General features: G+C 42.3%; 3 protein-coding genes across 3 annotated transcripts; 1 reads left to right on the top strand and 2 right to left on the bottom strand.

Annotated features, from left to right (window-relative positions):
* Window positions 1-1,938: 1,938 nt before the first annotated feature.
* On the top strand, window positions 1,939-6,716 carry LOC138670531 (uncharacterized). The gene is made up of 2 exons (XM_069757944.1): window positions 1,939-2,422; window positions 5,305-6,716. Exon 2 carries the CDS (start codon window positions 5,311-5,313, stop codon window positions 6,568-6,570), a length of 1,260 nt encoding a protein of 419 aa, XP_069614045.1. The 5' UTR covers window positions 1,939-2,422; window positions 5,305-5,310; the 3' UTR covers window positions 6,571-6,716.
* On the bottom strand, window positions 2,924-4,809 carry LOC138671689 (uncharacterized). Its single transcript, XM_069759848.1, has 6 exons — window positions 4,796-4,809; window positions 4,247-4,524; window positions 4,049-4,132; window positions 3,875-3,967; window positions 3,724-3,798; window positions 2,924-3,331 (listed from the first exon to the last, which is right to left on the bottom strand). Exons 1-6 carry the CDS (start codon window positions 4,807-4,809, stop codon window positions 3,204-3,206), a joined length of 672 nt encoding a protein of 223 aa, XP_069615949.1. The 3' UTR covers window positions 2,924-3,203.
* A 1,029-nt stretch (window positions 6,717-7,745) lies between the features above and the next one.
* Window positions 7,746-9,308, bottom strand: LOC138670530 (uncharacterized). The gene is made up of 2 exons (XM_069757943.1): window positions 8,820-9,308; window positions 7,746-8,465 (listed from the first exon to the last, which is right to left on the bottom strand). Exons 1-2 carry the CDS (start codon window positions 9,228-9,230, stop codon window positions 7,935-7,937), a joined length of 942 nt encoding a protein of 313 aa, XP_069614044.1. The 5' UTR covers window positions 9,231-9,308; the 3' UTR covers window positions 7,746-7,934.
* Between the last annotated feature and the right edge of the window lie 9,565 nt (window positions 9,309-18,873).

Raw genomic sequence — 18,873 nt, 5'->3', positions numbered from 1 at the left:
TTTTTTTCAGTATGTACAGATATTCATTATGTAAACCAGGGGGCAGGTCAGTGAGGGATTGGTGACCAGGCAGCAGTCTGCATTATGAATAGCTAAGCAGAGCACCACATGAAGACCCCCCCCACAGGCCGCCCCAGAGCACGGGCATATAATTAACTCAAAACTGCAAATAAGAAATAAACAACAACCACAAGAGAGATTTCATCAACCAAGGTGTCATTTTAATCAGCATAATGGTGCCAACCTGACACTGTGTGTAGGTTACTGTGCACAACCCTGCTGACATGTTCCCCTTAAGTATTTTTTTAATTAATATGATTTCCATGACAGTGCCATTAATTCAAAGTAATATGTTTAAAGTTAAAAAATTGTTAGGTCCAATGGTAGAAAGAGCCATCTTGACAGATAATAATATTATTAATTTTTATTTCTATTGTGCTAGAATATTTTGCATCATTTTACAATTCAGAGGTTACATGCACAAGCATTGTAAGACATTATAAAGTAACATATATTTCAACAAATGCTAAGAGAAAGAAAGTATATGAAGAAACAGAGGTGACACAAAAAGTAAAAAAGTGCTTGTCATGTATGGGCCAGCCATCAATAAAATATACAGGGATATTTACATAAAGCTGCATGAACCAGTTATCAGTCAGTATCTGTACAATTACAGAAACTGTGTGCTAATGAATGTATGGAGGGTCAAAAAACATGATTCAGAAGGAAAGTTCAGAAAGGAGAACAGGGAATAGTTATATCAGGGGTTAGACCAATGAAAAGTGCACACTTAAAACTAAGGATACTGGGAATTAACCCGATTGTTTGGGCTAGTGCATTCCAGAGCACTGGCACACCACAAGAGAAGTCTTGTGTAGACGGGAGTGGGAGGTACCACTTTATAGAGGATGTTAGTCTTAGGTCATTGGAAAGGAGAGCACAGCTAGAGTGGCATACAGAGATGAGGGAGATATAGTGGTTTAAAACTGTGAAAAGCTTTGTGGAGAGCATGATAGTGGAGATGACATGAGCGAGCTAATGATTGGATATAGGGAGTAAAGAAAGGATCTGAGTCAACTGAGTCTAACATAATACTAAGGTATTGAGTGTGCTGTTTGGGAGTTAAGGGGGAGACAACACAAGGAGTTCAGTTTTGGAAAGATTCAGTTTTAGATTCAGTGATGACATAATGTTAAAGAGCATACAGACAATCATTGGATTTTTTTAGTAATGTATTGGTAATATCAGGAGATGTGTATAATTGGGTACTATCAGCACAGAGATGGTACTGAAAGCCAAATCAGCTGGTGGTTTGCCCAAAAGTGGGGATGTATAGAGAAAAGAAGAATGGGCCTAGGACTGAACCCTATGGAACCCAAACAGTAAGGAAAAGAGGAGGAGAATATGAGCTAGTAAATTATACACTGAAGGATCTGTCAGTGAGGTAGAAAGAGAATCAAGGCTCGAGGAGTATTCTTTACATTGATAAAGCAGAAAATAGTGAGAAGGAGTTGGTGATCCACAGTGTCAAGCTGCAGAAAGTTCCATGAGAAAGTGATGAGAGTAGTATTGTCCGTTTGCTGTTAGTAGATTGTTAGAGACCTTAGGAAGAGTAGTTTCTGTAAAATGTTAAGAGCAGAATCTGTATTGTAAACGGTCAAGAAAAGAGTTATCTCAAAGATAGTGGATTAGATGAGAGCAGACCAAGCATTGCAGGATTTTAGAGATGAAATAAAGGTTAAAGACCTGTCTGCAGTTAGTAGAGCAGGGATGTTTGTTTAGGAACATGGCTATGATGGCATATTTGAAGGAGGAGGGAAAGATACTGGATAAAAGAGATGTTCAATATTTCACTATTTCACTAAGCAATCTCTGAAGCAGACCAGGTCCAGTATACCACTGTCTGCATATGCAGTATAGGAGAGTTAAGGTACCTTCACACTGAGCGACGCTGCAGCGATATAGACAACGATACGACCAAAAGGCGATCGCTGGAGCGTCGCTGTTTAGATCGCTGTAGAGACGTCAAACACACCAACGTTCGAACGATGCCGGAGCGATACAGTGACGTAACAGCGACTCACGGATCGTTGTCGCTGGTTGCTTGCTTCACGTCAAACAGCAGTGGTTAACGATCCGATGAATTGGCAGCGTAGTCAGATAGGTGTCACCCAGGTGGGTGACACCCAGATAGGTGTCACCCAGGATGTGACGTCCCGGCGTCTCAGAATATAAACCGCGACTCTACAGCGATTGATTCACATTGTTCGAGAGCTGCGTATGCCTGTTTTTCCTGCATTTCTAGCGTCCTGTCCGGAACGATCCTTCTCCAGCTACGATCCTCTTCTACCGTGAACGTTCTGTTCGGAACGCCGTACTCCACTGCCGGCGTCTTCATCGGTTCTTTTATTGCTCATCAACGGTATGTTCAATTTTTTTTTTTTTTTGTATAGTAATGGCTGTGTAGTAATGCTAGACGCAATGCTTATCTAAGTATATGGTATAGTAATGTATAAAACATATCTGGCAGCTATCTTGTGCATCTGGTAAGCGGACACACAAGATGGAGGCACTTTCAGATGCAGTTTGCAAACTATTTGGCGCTGTGTAGCATTTTTTGCGCAAACTATATGGTAAGGCCAACCAACTCTTTTGTGTCTACCTTGGCTTAGCTGTCCCTGGCCTGCTCCGCAAGTAAATAAAAACAGCTCACAACTGGTAAACTAATTTTTTTTTTTTCACAAACTGACCTTATTTTTTTTTGATCAAGAGACAATCACTGTCACGCTATCTATATTCATCAAGTACGGTGTCAGAAAAAATGAATTCATGATAAACATATACAGGCTCCTGAATTCACTATTTCTGACACCTGGCAGGTGAGCATAGATATGTACCGTGTGACAACCATTGTCCCCTCAATTTGTGTGATTATGGAGATGCATGTAATATTTTTGGCCCACCTCATATCTGTATACTACAGACACACCAAGCTGCAGTCTTTTCATTTTTAACTACTGGAGATATTATGTGGGCCAAAAAGTGTGTGTGGCGACGTTTCTTGGCGCACGGTGTGTTGCCGGTGGCTATAGACACAATAAACCAAACATAATTGTGTCAAATCAAACTTTTTTTATGTTGTTAACTGAAAAATAACAAGTAACAGAACAATATCCCAAACAATGAAAGAAAAAAAAAAAAAATCAGAACCTCCCACGCCTCAAGAGGTGTCGCAGCGTGCGGCCATGTTGCTGTACTTGTTGCAGCATGAGCGCTGCTGTCCGCTCCAGGCGGTCTTGCTTGGCCAGCAGCTCTCTCACGGTGTCCGGTTCTGTGATAGAAGAGGTTGGAGAATGGACAGTGATTAAGCTGCAACGGTGGCATGTGTTTACATAACCAGCAATTTTACGGTACCGTCAAAAATAACGATTTTTGTAACGATATCTTTGATTTCTGTGAAGTTGCAACGATATTGTTAACGCAATCGTTCTGTGTGACAGCGACCCAGCGACCACACAGTGACTTACCAACGATCACGACCAGGTCGTATAGCTGGTAATGATCGTTAGTAATTCGTTTATTGTAAAATGGTACTTGTAACTACATACTCAATTTTCTACTGCCCCAGAGGGCATTTTTTAGGTTCAATGTTTTAGGGTCCGTTTAGTCGTTGTCAAATGTGACATCCCACCGATAACCCCCTCCCACTTTCTCAATACTTACGGAAAAGGGACGCCTGTTGCTCATCCGCGGAGCTGCTGACCACCCATCCCCTGGCTCGGGCCACAGCTCCTGCTGCTGAAAGGAAGCAAATACATATCTGGTTAACAATTGAACTCACTGTGGTGAAGCGCTCGCTGGTTTTGTCACTTACGAATGCTTGTCGCTGGAGAGAATGACGCCGACCCGGGGGAGGAAGATGGGTGTTGAAAGGGCGGGGTTGTGGCCTGCGGTGGGGTTACTGCACCTGTAATGTACACAATATTTAACCTCCCTACTAATGGCCCGTATGGCGTCATTAAATTCTAAAAAAGGGTGGTTAACTTACGTGACGACACTGGCTGTGGGCTTCCGCTGCTAGCCGCTGTACTGCTGGCTGCAGTGGGTGCTGTCCTCTGCCGGCGGCGTCTCTCTACACCCCAAAAAAAGACACGCAAGGTTTAGACACCAGAAGTACAGAGCTGTAGACTTAAATAAAAAATTAAGTAGGCGCCATCGCAATTGCCAGACATGAGGGGTAACTTACGTGACGGCCCTGGCTGTGGGCGTACGCTGCTGGCCGCTGTAGTCCTCTGCTGGCGTTGTCTCTCTATACACAAAAAATAAAGAAACACAATGTTTACACACCAAAGTACAGAGCTTCCGACACCCCCACAAATAACAAACCTAGGCCAGTGGCATAAAGGAATAAAATTTAAATTTAACTCCCCAAATCGAGGTACATATATAGAAGGTGGGAAGCGCCACACGGCAGTGCGAGTGTCCCTATTCCCCCCTCCCGATACTGTGTGTCTCCCAATTACACTATACTGTTACTTGCCTTGCCTGGTCTCTGCCCGCAACGTTGCCAGATAAAGTGGCTGTTTGTACCGGAGGTCGGCCCACTTTTTGCGCAGCTGCAGCGCACTGCGCCGGATGCCGAACCTCCGCTCCATCTTCTGGGCAATGTGGCGCAACACCTCATTCTTGTGTAGATTTGGGTGTGCTGGGCGACTCTCCCGGCCCTCATAGTCCATGGCATCCATTTTTTTTTACAAAAAAGCGGACCTCTGTCTGCCCCAAAGGAGGACATCGCTGTCTCGCCGCCATTTTAGCAAGAGAGACGCTGTATGGCACCACCCAGCCACGCCCAGAGGAGGTCCTTGATTCTACCGTTCTGGCGCGCAATTCGCAACGCTATAGCGTCTCCATTTATGCACACCGTCGCGGGTGTGACGTCGGCTCCAGAAGTCACTATTTGGCGTTCCCGTTATAAATCAGCAGCGCTCATCGTCCTGTTTGTTTCAGTGGATGGTACATTTAATGGAGGGTATCTATGGGGTATGGCTGTTGTGTTAACGTTGCTTACAATTAGCCATGTATATCTCTGTGTATGTATATATGTATGTGTGTGTATGTATGTGTATATATATATATATATATATATATATATATATATATAGTACCTTACATCCTATGTTAACATTTTTGTCAAATGGTGCAGCATCGGTGACGCAACGGAGAATGCATTACAGTATTGGATGTCTTGTGTAAGTTTTGAAAATGATATGTAGTAATTTTTTTTTTTCTTTTTTACTTTCTCAGGTTGCCATGTCTCATTCGGATGTACCTGTGATTGTTGCGGCCGCGTTATTGGTAGAAGCTCACAACCAGCTGGAGGTTCAAGCGCGAAACAATCGTGTAAAGCGTCAGCGCCGCATGTGGACCAAACAGTGGCTGCAGAAGAGGAATCAATTGTCCCATATGGGCCTTATAAGGGAACTGCAGGATAACAACCCGCATGATTTTCGTAACTACCTGAGAATGTCGGAGGACTCATTTAATGTCCTACTTGCAGCTGTAGAACCTTATATCAGGCGGCAAAATACACAGATGAGAGCAGCTGTCCCTGTGGATGAGAGGCTGGCTGTCACGCTGCGTTTCCTGGCGACTGGCAGGTCTATGCAAGACTTGCATTACAGCGCAGCTATATCCCGATCCCTACTCAGCGTCATCATCCCAGAGACATGCAAAGCTATTGTCTCAGTTTTACACCGCAGTTACATGCCTTTCCCACAGACCCCGGATGACTGGAAAGAGATTTCTAGGGGATTTGAGGAGCAATGGCAGTTCCCTAATTGCGGTGGGGCCTTGGATGGCAAACATGTACGCATCACCCAACCACCACACTCTGGCTCCTTTTATTATAACTATAAGGGATATTTCAGCATAATTCTCATGGCCCTCGTAAATGCTAACTATGATTTCATAAGTGTGTCTGTTGGGATTAACGGGAGAGTATCCGATGGAGGAGTTTTGGAGCACACAGATTTTGGGGAACGCTTGAAAAATAATAAACTTGCCTTGCCGCCCAACAGTGACACAACAGAAAACATGAACTTTGTCTTTGTCGGAGATGAGGCTTTCCCACTGCATCCCAACCTTTTGAAGCCCTTCTCCCAGAAGACTCTGACACCGGAACGACGAATCTTTAATTACAGACTTTCAAGAGCTAGACGCGTTGTGGAAAATGCATTCGGAATTATGGCAAACCGATTTCGGGTTTTCCACACAGCACTAAACATGAAACTAACGTCTATTGACTCTGTGGTGCTTGCTTGTTGTGTCCTCCACAACTTTCTACGTCGCCGTGATGCCACTGCATACAGCCCTCCACAGTATGTAGACTCTGTGGACCAGGGTAACGGAGATGTAACCCAGGGCGAATGGCGTCTAGACGCGCACAGGGTTTGTGGTTTGGAAAGTCTGGGTTCTGGAAGGTACTGTGATGATGCAACTAATAGCAGGGACAAATACTCTGACTTTTTCAATGGGCCAGGGGCTGTCCCATGGCAGTATCAACAGCTGTAACGTAACTGTTGGCATAACTTATACCATGTATTATGGATGATATTGTTGGGGGGTTCAAGTGCTCTTGTGTAAAAGTGCTCATTTTTAACAATTTTTGGATGACCCATGATACTCCTTTTTCTGTAATAAATGTGAACATAACGATATATCTATTTGTTATTTCTTATTATTTTACATACATACCAATACATACCAATAAACATATATATCTATGAACATACTCTACTTCTGTATCAATCATATGAAACCTGTGAGTCTGCAGCATCCTATGCACTAGTGATTTCCTGATGTGTGTGTGTATATATATTAGTAGATGTTCACCATATTCTAAAGGTACCTTCACACTCATCGACTCTGCAGCGATACCGACAATGATGTCGATCGCTGTTTGGTCGCTGGAGAGCTGTCACACAGACAGCTCTCCAGCGAGCACCGATCCAGAAGTCCACGGGTAACCAGGGTAAACATCGGGTTACTAAGTGCAGGGCCGCGATTATTAACCCGATGTTTACCCTGGTTACCGTTGTAAATGTTAAAAAAAAATTACAATACATACTTACATTCACGCTGTATAGTCATGTCCCTCGCCTTCAGCTTCCAGCACTGACTCAGCGCCGGGCGTAAAGTACAACGGTGATGTCAACGCTGTGCTTTACTACCGGACGGCGCTCACCAGTCAGTGCGGGAAGCCGAAGGCGAGGGACTTGACCATACAGCGGGAATGTATGTACTGTTTGTTTTTTTAACATTGACAACGGTAACCATGGTAAACATCACGTTACTAAGAGTGGCCCTGCACTTATTAACCCAATGTTTCCCTTGTTTCTTGTGACGACATCGCTGAATCGGCGTTACACATGCTGTGTGTAACGCCGATTCAGCGATGTCAGCGGGAGATTCAGCAACCACAAAAAGTGCTGTACTTTCCCCAGCGACCAATGATCTCCCAGCATGGGCCTGATCGCTGGACGCTGTCACACAACAATTTAGTTAACGATATCGTTGCTACGTCACAAAAAGCAACGATATCGTTAACAATATAGTTATGTGTGACGGTAATGTATTGGGTATTCTAGCATTTGCATGTCCCCGTCGCATATTGCCCAGCAACGTAGTATATTGACCAGCGGCGTCATTTATTGCCAAGCCAAAGAGACACGTAGTACATACACAAATTTAAGAAACCAAAAATTTTATTATTTGTATTAAAAATTTTATTATTTGTTATTACAATACTTTTTTAATGTTGATGAGGCATAGGGGATTAATGACCGGGTGCCAGGAGGATGCCTGCAGGGGAGAAGGCATAGGGGATTACTTGTGGAGCATCTAAAACACAAGTCTCATTTATTTCAACTACAACACTACAAATTTTGGTAGTAAGTGTCCATCTCACTGTAGTGGTGCGTGGCCATAGGAGGTCCTTGTGATAAGTCACCAAAAGAAGGGGGTGCAGGTGGTGTCCGGAACTGAGAATTATGTGGCCCAGGTCTGCGGACAGGAGTGCTGTGCATGGGCTCCTGTTGGTGTCCCCAATAAAAATGGGCACTGGGCTGACGGACGTCAATGCTCAATGTTGATGTGTCGCATAGTTTTCCTGCGGCTGCCGCGTTCATAACGTCAAACATTATTCTCTCCGCGTGAGATCTTTGGGTATCATCCAGTCTGTTTAAACGTTCCTCAACCAAGGATGCGAATGGGGAGAGTTTGGTTGTGACGTGCTTGGACAAGATGCTGTTGGCCGCTGCCAGGAGATCCACAGGTGTGGCTGCTGTTGATTTTCTTTTTCTAGATGGGCGCAGTGGACATGTCTGCTCCTCGACAGACGGGCTACTGGAGGACTGAGGGGACTGGACATTGTTCGCTTCCGTTGTTTCCCGCTGTTGCAGAGGCACCTGCAATGACATGAAAAAGAAAAATTTAAAATAAATAACATACAAACGACTCTGCCACACAGCCCTAGAGAGCCCACACCTCCCCAAACACCTCTATGCCCATTGGAACCTATGAGGAACAGTTACCTGGGTTAAAAAACAAAGGGGTTAAAGAGCTGTGCTGAACTACATTGGCCGGCAATAGTGTACGAATGTGCGGAAGACACAATGTTAATTACGGACACAGGAAGTGGCAGCTGTTATCATCAGGGGGATTAAACATGAACGTGACTCACTATTACTGGAAGCCATGCAGTCTCATAAACATACAAGACACACGGCATGCTACAAGAAGGGAAGCTTGGGGCTACTTACATGGTCGTCAGGAGACTCAGGCAGGATATCTTCGGGCGATGGCTCACAAAGGCTAGTCACAGTCTGGCACGGGCGAGGGATCTCTTGGTCTCTAGTGAATGCCATCAGGTCGTAATACCACAGCCTGGGCACATAGACTTCCTCAGTTCCGGCCCCAGACTTCTTAGAATTTTCCACTTTGTTGACCTCTTTTTTGAAAACTGTGCGGAGAGCCTGGATCTTTTTCCTCACAATGTTTTCATCCACGGTCTCTGTGGGATGATACTCCCTGTAGACGGCCACCAGCTTCTCATACGCTTCTCTCTTCATGTAACGGTTGCTATAATCCTTAGATTTTATCTTCCACAAACAGGGCAGGGAGCGGTACATCTCTATGAGTGCCCGAACACAGTCCTGCTCATTTGTAGACATCTTTAAAAAATAAAAAAATAAAAGTTAAGAAACAGCAAAAATTAAAAGTTTGATGAGCCGTATGCCGTTCCTATTGTTATCAGTCATTTTTTGTATGAGATGGTCCGTGGGACTATTTCCACCATTTAGGGGATGGGATGGGGGCCGTTTGTGTGTTTTCCCCATAGCCACCATTTGGGGATGGGATGAGGGCTATTTTTATCCATTTTGAGCGTTGAAAAATTTGTAAATTCTATTGGCTGCTATTTTGTCAATGGCCAATTTCATGTTGGTGAAACACACCATACTACAAAATCGTTTGCATTACCACTTAAAATGGAAATACTACGACGCTAAAGCGTCTTTGGTTATAAACGTGAAAGCTCTAAAAAAAAATCACTGCTGAGATGTAGTATACATCTATTTCTAGACACATAAATTAGTATTGCTGCATGGCAAATGAATACAGCACAAGGATATACTCACCGTAGATGTACTAATTGAAAACGCTGCAGAGTTGAAGATCTACAAACAGGTCGCTCAAAAGTTACAGCCAAGACGCCCACGAGTTGATGGAGAAGGAACACGATGGATTTCGAACCAAGACGCACACGAGATGCTCGTGGATGGCAGAGTACGCACAAGTGATTGAAAAGTTGTAAAGTCGCGGTTTATATTTCGGAACGCAGGTACACATGACCCCGATGTGACCTATCAGCGTTCTCAGTGAGACGTAACAACAAAGCCATTTGAAATATATAACGTTATGGCGTCACCTTTTGTAATGTAATAATTTGATTTAAAGGGGTCTTCTTTTGTAATAGTAATGCATTGTAAATACGCCCTTACGTAAAGTTCACACCTACCTCCTAGGCTGTCGTGACAGTTGGCGTCACCTTTTGTAATGTAATGTAAAGGGGTGCCTTTTTCAATGTAATAATGTGATGTAGGCATCACCTTTTGTCTTTGGAATGCATTTGGGAGTATGGTGATAATTACATTACTATAATAATGTTCACACCACCTCCCAGGCCATTATGACAGATGGCGTCTCCTTTTGTAATTTGTAATATATTGGGATCTTCGAAATAATTGCGTATCTATCTACGAGCGACATTGCTAAATTTAAAGGCGTCTCCTTTTGTAATGCATAACGCCTACCTGGCCACAACAAGACGCTGCGACGGCCCCTTTCATCGTTGCTGACGTCGTTGCTTTTCATGTCAAACACAACGATTCAGGCTGATCTAACGACCAAATAAAGTTCTGAACTTTCGGCAACGACTAGCGATGTCACAGCGGGATCCGGATCGCTGCTGCGTGTCAAACACAACGATATCGTTATCCAGGACGCTGCAACGTCATAGATCGTTGTCGTTCTCGTTGCAATATTGCTCAGTGTGAAGGCACCTTTAGTAAATTGTGAAAGGCCTAGATAGGAAGTTCAAAACAGATAGGGAAAGTGAATTAAGAATGGATTAAGTGTGTGTTATATTTCTTCCTTGCAGACAGCAAATACATATACCTATGATATGTATAGTAATTTATTAAATAATAAGTATAATAACTGGCTTCCAAGTCTGTTTGTTTGCTCATCTTTGAATATTATTTGTTATTCCAAAGTATAGGGAAGTTTGTACTTAAATTCAGGTGTAGTATAACTTTTTTAAACAATAAACTGACTTTAGATGAGGAGGCGATACGCAAAAAAAGCAAAACAAAAAATCAAATTTGCAGGCCTGTAAACTAGATAAACTTAAAGCATCTTTTGAACAGACACCAGAAAATACATACCATAGCTATGATTAAGAGTTTTTCTACCTGAAACACGTAAGCATTATGGTTATTTTTATATTTGTACATTTTGCCAATATTTTATGTTACAGTGGGGACAATAAGTATTTGATACATTACCGATTTTGCAAGTTTTCCTACCTAACAAGAATGGAGAGGTATACTTTAACTGTGAGAGACAGAATCTTAAAAAAATTCCAGAAAATCACATTGTATGATTTTTACATAATTAATTTGCATTTTATTGCATAAACTAAGTATTTGATACAATAAAAAACAGAACTTAATATTTGCTACAGAAACCTTTGGTTGCAATTACAGAGGTTGCACGTTTCCTGTAGTTCTTTCACACATTCCAGTAGGGATTTTGACCCATTCCTCCATACAGATCTACTTTTCAGGTTTTGGGGCTTTCGCTTGACAACATTGAGTTTCAGCTCCCCTAAAAAAATTTCTACTGGGTTCAGGTTTAGAGACTGGCTAGGCCACTCCAGGACCTTGAAATTCTTCTTGTGGAGCCACTCCTTAATTGCCCGTCTCTGTGTTTCAGGTCGCTGTCATGCTGGAAGACTAAACCATGACCCATGTCGATGCTCTTACTGAGGGAAGGAGGTTGTTGGCCAAAATCTCGCTATACATAACCCTAACTATCCTTCCTTCAATACCATGCAGTCGTACTGTCCCCTTTGCAGAAAAGCACCCATATGAAGGGGTATATCGTGCACCCATAGCTGTATACCTGACTTACCTGTAATAGACCCGATCGAAGATGAAATAATTTTTGTCCAGTATAAATAACAGCAGATCCAATAGGAACGAATCATGTTTTCTGTCACCCGATGTATTTTGGTCCAAAAAAAGGGACACGTCCTGAATCCCCAGGTCATGTTGTATGCAAGTGTAGAGCAACTCTACATCCAGAGTGATGTACCAAGGGACTAGACAGAACGGATAGTAGGGGCCAAGCAGAGATCAATACTAAATGGACAAAGAAAGTACAGAGACAGAATCCAACAAACGGTATCCAGAGAACAGACCGAGTCAAAAACCAAGAAAAACCAAGGAATCAGGCAAACCAGCATGCGGCACAAAACATACTCAGGCAGGAGTCAACATACTCAGCCAAGGGCGAAAGTATCAAAGGAAATTCCCAAATGGAGGCTATAAAAAGTCCACTCAGGATCAGAGTGAGGCTACAGGAATTAATCCTAGAAGTACCGACTCAGACAAACCATGACACCCCTTAAGGGAAGAAAAACCAGTGTGTCGCCCCCTCGTATACACAGCTTAAGTAAGCGGTACAGAAATACAGCTTCACAACCACCATCAGTTCAGGAATGCATCACTAGAAGCACTAACAGTACAAGTATACAGCACCAGTTCTGACCCAAAAGCACTAGAAAAGTTATCATCATTATAGGATACAAATTTCATTTTTGTGAGATCCTGGTTTGCAGAATGGAATCCCACAAGACTCTTCAGCCTTCTTATTGGCAAAGCGCAGCATGTAATCTCAAGATTTCATGTTTTGAAATAAAATTGTCGTACATTACTTTCACAGCATTTATCAGACAGTAAGAAATATAATGATATAACTGAATAGAAATAATTGACAGCACCGTTTAAGTTGAGCTGGACAAGCTCTTGAAGCTCATTAAGAGAATGCCAAGAGTGTGCAAAGCAGTCATCAAAGCAAAAGGCGGCTACTTTGAAGAACCTAGAATATAAGACATAATTTCAGTTGTTTCACACTTTTTTGTTAAGTATATAATTCCACATGTGTTAATTCATAGTTTTGATGCCTTCAGTGTGAATGTAAAATTTTCATAGTCATGAAAATACAGATAAATCTTTAAATGAGAAGGTCCAAACTTTTGGTCTGTACTGTATATAGTGCTGGACAGCCCGCCTGCTAATACTATGGGTGTGATCAATAGGTTGTCCAGACACTGTGCATCACATTTATCTGTGTGAATAGTGTCTTATGCAAGCCTTACCTGTGTGCATTTATTCTACTAGGCAGTCAACCCCTCTAATTTTTGGGCGAGTGAGTGGTTGCTCTCATCAGTAGCTTGCACCTGTGCTGCTTTAGCATTTATTATCAGGGGCCTCCTGCACCCTGCGAGTGCATTTGTCACTTGACAAGTTTTGGTGAGTCTGCTCTTCATGTTGTGTTTTTTTGAATTTTTCTCTATTAGTTGTTTCTGATATTAGAGTAGGACTCGCAAGTTTATGAGGACCCTTGACGTTGGGTTGCAAGCTTATCCATTTTGGCCAAAATTGTAACTAATACCTCATCTAATGTATTATATACATTATTTAATTTTGCATCTTTTTTGCACTTTTTTTCATCTTTTGCAGGGTACGGCAGGGCCCCTTTATTTTGTCCCTTGTGCGTTGCATGTATATATATAGTGCTGGATGGCCCGCCTGCTAATACTATAGGCGTGATCAATAGCTTGCACCTGTGCTGCTTTAGCATTTATTATCAGGGGCCTCCTGCACCCTGCGTGTGCACTTGTCATTTGACAAGTTTTGGTAAGTTTGCTCTTCATGTTGTGTTTTTTTGAATTTTTCTAATTCCTTAATAACCAGCAACATTTTTTTAAAATCTGACCATTGTCACCTTATGTGGTAATAATTCTGGGACGCTTCAACAAGTCCCCCTGATTCTTAGATTGTTTTTTTTATGACATATTGTTCTTCATGATAGTGGTATATTTTGGTCCATATGATTTGTGTATATTTATGAAATTTTATGATAGTTATACCACACAAAATAATTAATTAATTACATTTACTGCATGTCTACTTTACATCAGCACAATTTTTGAAATATTATTTTTTGTTAGAAAGTTATAAGGGTTAAAAGTTGACCAGCAATTTCTCAATTTTCCAACAAGATTTACAAAACTCTTCTTTTAGGGACCACATCACATTTTGAAGTGACTTTGAGGGGTCTGCATGACAGAAAATACCTAAAAGGTGACACCATTCTAAAAACTGTGCTTAAAGTACTCAAAGCCACATTCAATAAGTTAATTAACCCTTCAGGTTTTTCACTGGAATTAATGGAATGTAGAAAGGAAAAATGAAGATTTAATTTTTTTTCACAAAAAATTAGCTTGAGCCAAAAAAAATTACTTTCACAAGGGTAATAGGAGAAATAGGAGCCCAAAATCTGTTGTGCAATTACTCCTGAGTACGGTGATACTGATATGTTGGGGGAAACTACTGTTTGGGTATTTGGCTCGTAAGGGATTGAGCGCTGTTTGGCTTTTTGAATGCAAAAATGGCTGGGATGGACAGCGGACACTGTGTTGCGTTTAGAGAGCCCCTGATGTGCCTAAACAGTGGAAACCCCCCACAAGTGGCCGCGTTTTAGAAACTGCACTCCTTAAGGATTTTATTCAGAGGTATAGTGAGGATTTTAAACCCAGAGGTACTACACAGAATGTGATAACATTAGGTCATCATATTGAATATGTTGTTGAATCGGAGTATTTGGGTATGTATCGTCGCAGGTGCTTGAGCGATCCAATGCAAACTTAAGTAGCGAGCACCGGCCCTAATAGTGTTCTTCAGAGTCTCAGCTACACCTGATTCCTGAAACCCCAGAAAATTTCCGCTATATGCTTATTTCCGATCGCTGTTTTAAAACAGTAATGAGGGAATAAGGCCCCTTATTGGCCGCCATTTTAATACGTATCAGCGGTCGGTAAGGCATCAAGCCTGAGTGGTTGTATTCACTAAGAGATTGTACTTTTGCTCTCTGTATGATTTACTATCTAATAACATTCACTTGCACTTAAAAAATAGTCAGCTAATTATGTGCCAATTGTTTGTTAATATCTCCGCAATGGAGAGGCTTAATAAAAAATATTTTGATAACAGTAATTGTTTTATTCAATTTTCCAGCCACTATAACATAGTGTGCCAATTCAATGTGAACAATTTGATGAAACTTCCTCTTTGAATAGGTAAGATCTCTCACTTTTCCAGTGAAGGGGGCTGCTGAGCGTTGTGCGATTCCGCTCTGCATGCCCAGATCTCCTAAACCCTAAGTTCAGACAAAACTTTGGCTAAAAAGTTGCATCTTTTAAAATGGCATTATGAGTACTTCTGAGCTTTGTTTCTGATTATTGTTAATTACTGTATATACTCGAGTATAAGCTGACCAGAATATAGGCCGAGACCCCTAATTTTGCCACAAAAAACTGGGAAAACATATTGACTGAGTATAAGCCTAGGGTGGGAAATGCAGTTGCTACTGGTAAATTTCAAAACTAAAAATAGATACCAATAAAAGTAAAATTGATTGACACATCAGTAGGTCAAGTGTTTTTGAATATCCATATTGAATCAGGAGCCCCATATAATGCTCCATAAAGTTCATGATGGGCCCCATAAGATGCTCCATACAAAATATGCCCCATATAATGCTCCATAACGTTTATGATGGGCCCCATAAGATGATCCATATTAAAACATGCCCCATATAATGCTGCACAAAGGTTAATAATGGCACCATAAGATGCTCCATAGAAAATGTGCCCCATATAATGCTGCATAAAGGTTGATTATTTCCCTATAAGATGCTACATAGAGACATTAGCCCCATGCAATGCTGCACAAATGTTGATTATGGCCCCATAAGATGCTCCATTGAGACATTTGCCCCATACAATGCTGCATAACGGTTAATAAGGGCCCCATAAGATGCTCCATACAGACATTTGCCCCATACAATGCGGCACAAATGCTGATTATGGCCCCATAAGATGCTCCATAGAAACATTTGCCCCATATGCTGTTGTTGCGATTTAAAAAAAACATGACATACTCATCTCTCGTTGCTCAGGGCCCCGGCACTTTCAATATTCACCTGTCCCCATTCTACCTCAGGGCGCTGCTCTGTCTTCCGCGTCCTCTGCTGTGACTGTTCAGGCAGAAGGCACGTACTATACATGTCATCGCGCCCTCTGACCTGAACAGTTACTGCAGAGGATGCGGAAGACGCAGCAGCGCCCGGCGGTGGAACAGGTGAATATTGTGCAGTGCTCACAGCACGATCCCTATTTCTTTCTTACAGATGGTCTCTGGGTGCTGATAGCTTCTTCCTACGTTCAGCGGTCGCGTGGTACTGCGCATTACAATAATGAATATGCAGCTCCACCCCTATGGGAGTGGAGTCCCGTCCATATTCATTACTGTAATGAGCGGTACCATGTGACTGCTCAACACAGGAAGAAGCTGTCAGTGCCTGGAGACCATAAGATGCAGGGACCTCACCGGGAGCAGGTGAGTATGTGAAAGCCACCGCTCCCCCTCCCCCGCCGACAATGACTCGAGTATAAGCCGAGAGGGGCATTTTCAGCCTAAAAAAAGGGATGAAAATCTCAGCTTATACGCGAGTATATGCGGTAATAAAATCACCTCTCTGTGGCTGCCAAAAGTTTCTTAAATAAAAAGGACAATCCAAATGTTGTTAAAATGCCTTTTGGAAAACAATTTATGTTGATTGTACAAGGAAAATAAGGAATATAAAGAAAAAATGACAGTATATTTTCCATACTTCAGTTTTCTGTGATTAATTATCCTTTAGATGTAAATTGTATGCATAGTTTTATTTCTTACTGTGTCTGGTACATTTTGTTGTTTTCACCACCCGGCAGCAAAGCGAACGTCACAAATGTCTCCATGTCAAGTTTTATGTACTTGTAAAAATATACAGTACTGAAGGTCTGTTTCTTCCATTTGTCTTCCTCCAGGACGAAAATATAATTAAAAATATAAACATCTGTCAGTCTTCCTTGAGCAGCTTTCCTTTCAAAAGGCACATTACAGTGTAAAAGTACTAATAAAATTGAAATGGCTTCTACTTAAAGATGTACCATATTTGCATTTTCACAGCTTAAGGGGGCAGAAGAGCAGCCATTATGAAGAAATAAGTTAACATGGTAAACTTGCAAGATCTATTGAATGTATAAAATTTTATTGGCTAAGTATACTACACAGCATAATGTAGTACTTTTTCCCAAATCAACTATAAAAAGTATTCAGAACTCATAAGTACAGTCAATTTTATGTGAATCGTTAACTTAATATGCTACACAGGAGATGTGCACTGTTAAAGGGAACTGAAATTGCTTAAGGGGATTAATGTATTTACATATGCTGTGCAGACCTAATTCATAAAGCATACTTAAAACATGACACTTTTAAGAGAAGAAATTTAAGAAATTTGCTTTGTTTATTAGAAGAAAATAGATCCTGCAATATTTTTTTAAGTGGTTTTGGAAAAGGTTAAAATGCTTATTGAGAAATTTGCTTGTCTTTCACTGCAGTAATATGATTCATGTAAGGCTGGTTTCACATTTGCGTTTAAAAACGCAGCGTTTTAAACCCAAACGCATGTGGTGAAAAAAACGCATGTGGTAAAATGCCGCGTTTTTTAGACGCATGCGTTTTTGCATGTTTTATTACAAATGTGGCGTTTTGACGCGTTTACATGCATTTTTTCATGCGTTTGTGTTTTTTAAACGCATGATGAGAAGTGTGTGACAGCTTGCCAATCATCAAAATCAACAAGAAAACCCACTATAAACAGAAATAGCTAGGGTTAGGGTTAGGGTTAGGGTTTGAATCCCTAGTAACCCTAGGGATCCTAACCCTAACCCTAAACCTTACCCTAACCCTAATCCTAAGGGATCTTAACCCTAACCCTACCCCTACCCCTAACCCTACCCCTAACCCTAACCATACCCCTAACCCTACCCCTAACCCTAACCCTACCCCTAACACTAACCCTAACCCTAAGGGATCCTAACCCTAACCCTAACCCTAACCCTACCCCTAACCCTAACCCTAAGGGATCCTAACCCTAACCCTACCACTAACCCTAAGGGATCCTAACCCTAACCCTACCCCTAACCCTAACCCTAAGGGATCCTAACTAGAGTTGAGCGACCTTGACCTTTTTAGAGTCGAGCCGGGTTTCGCGAAACCCGACTATCTCAAAAGTCGGGTCGAGTGAAATCGGCCGATTATGACGTAAAGTCGGGATCGACCGAAACACGAAACCCAATGCAAGTCAATGGGGCAGCATAGTCGGCAGTGAGTGGGGGCCAGGAAAACACCTAGAGTGCCCATTTTAATGTCAAAACCATCCATTCTTCTTAATGAAGCTTGTCAAGCGTAATTTACCTTATAATAATTGGAAGGCATTTGAAATTGGGGGTCATTTGGCTAAAGTTGTGGTGGGTAGGGCTGGTTCAAGTAATTAGTGGGCCCAGGAAATCTGGACCACGTCACGGCAGTGGAGCAGGGAGAGGTAAGTATTTCAACTTTGCAAGTGCTGTGAACCTGAGCAAGCAGGGGGGGCCCACTCGTTGGCAGTGGCACTGGCACAGGGCCCCTCAAAGTACAGCGGTGTGTTTGCACGGCGGGGGCGCCTCCCACCGGCAGCAACACTTCTGCGTACCATGAGAGGCCCTGTGCCAGTGACGTCGCCAACTAGTATTCCTCCCCCCACCTGATGAAGGAACCTGCACTTTCATCTGCACCTTCCTGTTTGTCCCCGTGTAAGGTGGTATGGTATGCGGGAAGGGGGACCTGACTTTCAGCAGGGTCACAATCTTGCAGTGTAGCGTGCACGGGAAATGTTGCGTTATGGGTAGTGTTGAGCATTCCGATACCGCAAGTATCGGGTATCGGCCGATATTTGCGGTATCGGAATTCCGATACTGAATTCCGATACTTCCCGCGTATCGGATACCGGAATCGGAAGTTCCCAGAATTCAAATTGAACGCAGCAGCCAATGAGGAATGAATGAAAGTGTGGGCACATCCTGTTTAGCATGGTGGGCAT

This window comes from Ranitomeya imitator, chromosome 3 (genome assembly GCF_032444005.1).
Source record: "Ranitomeya imitator isolate aRanImi1 chromosome 3, aRanImi1.pri, whole genome shotgun sequence".
Lineage (NCBI taxonomy): Eukaryota > Metazoa > Chordata > Amphibia > Anura > Dendrobatidae > Ranitomeya > Ranitomeya imitator.
This window is presented reverse-complemented; position numbering and strand designations above follow the sequence as displayed.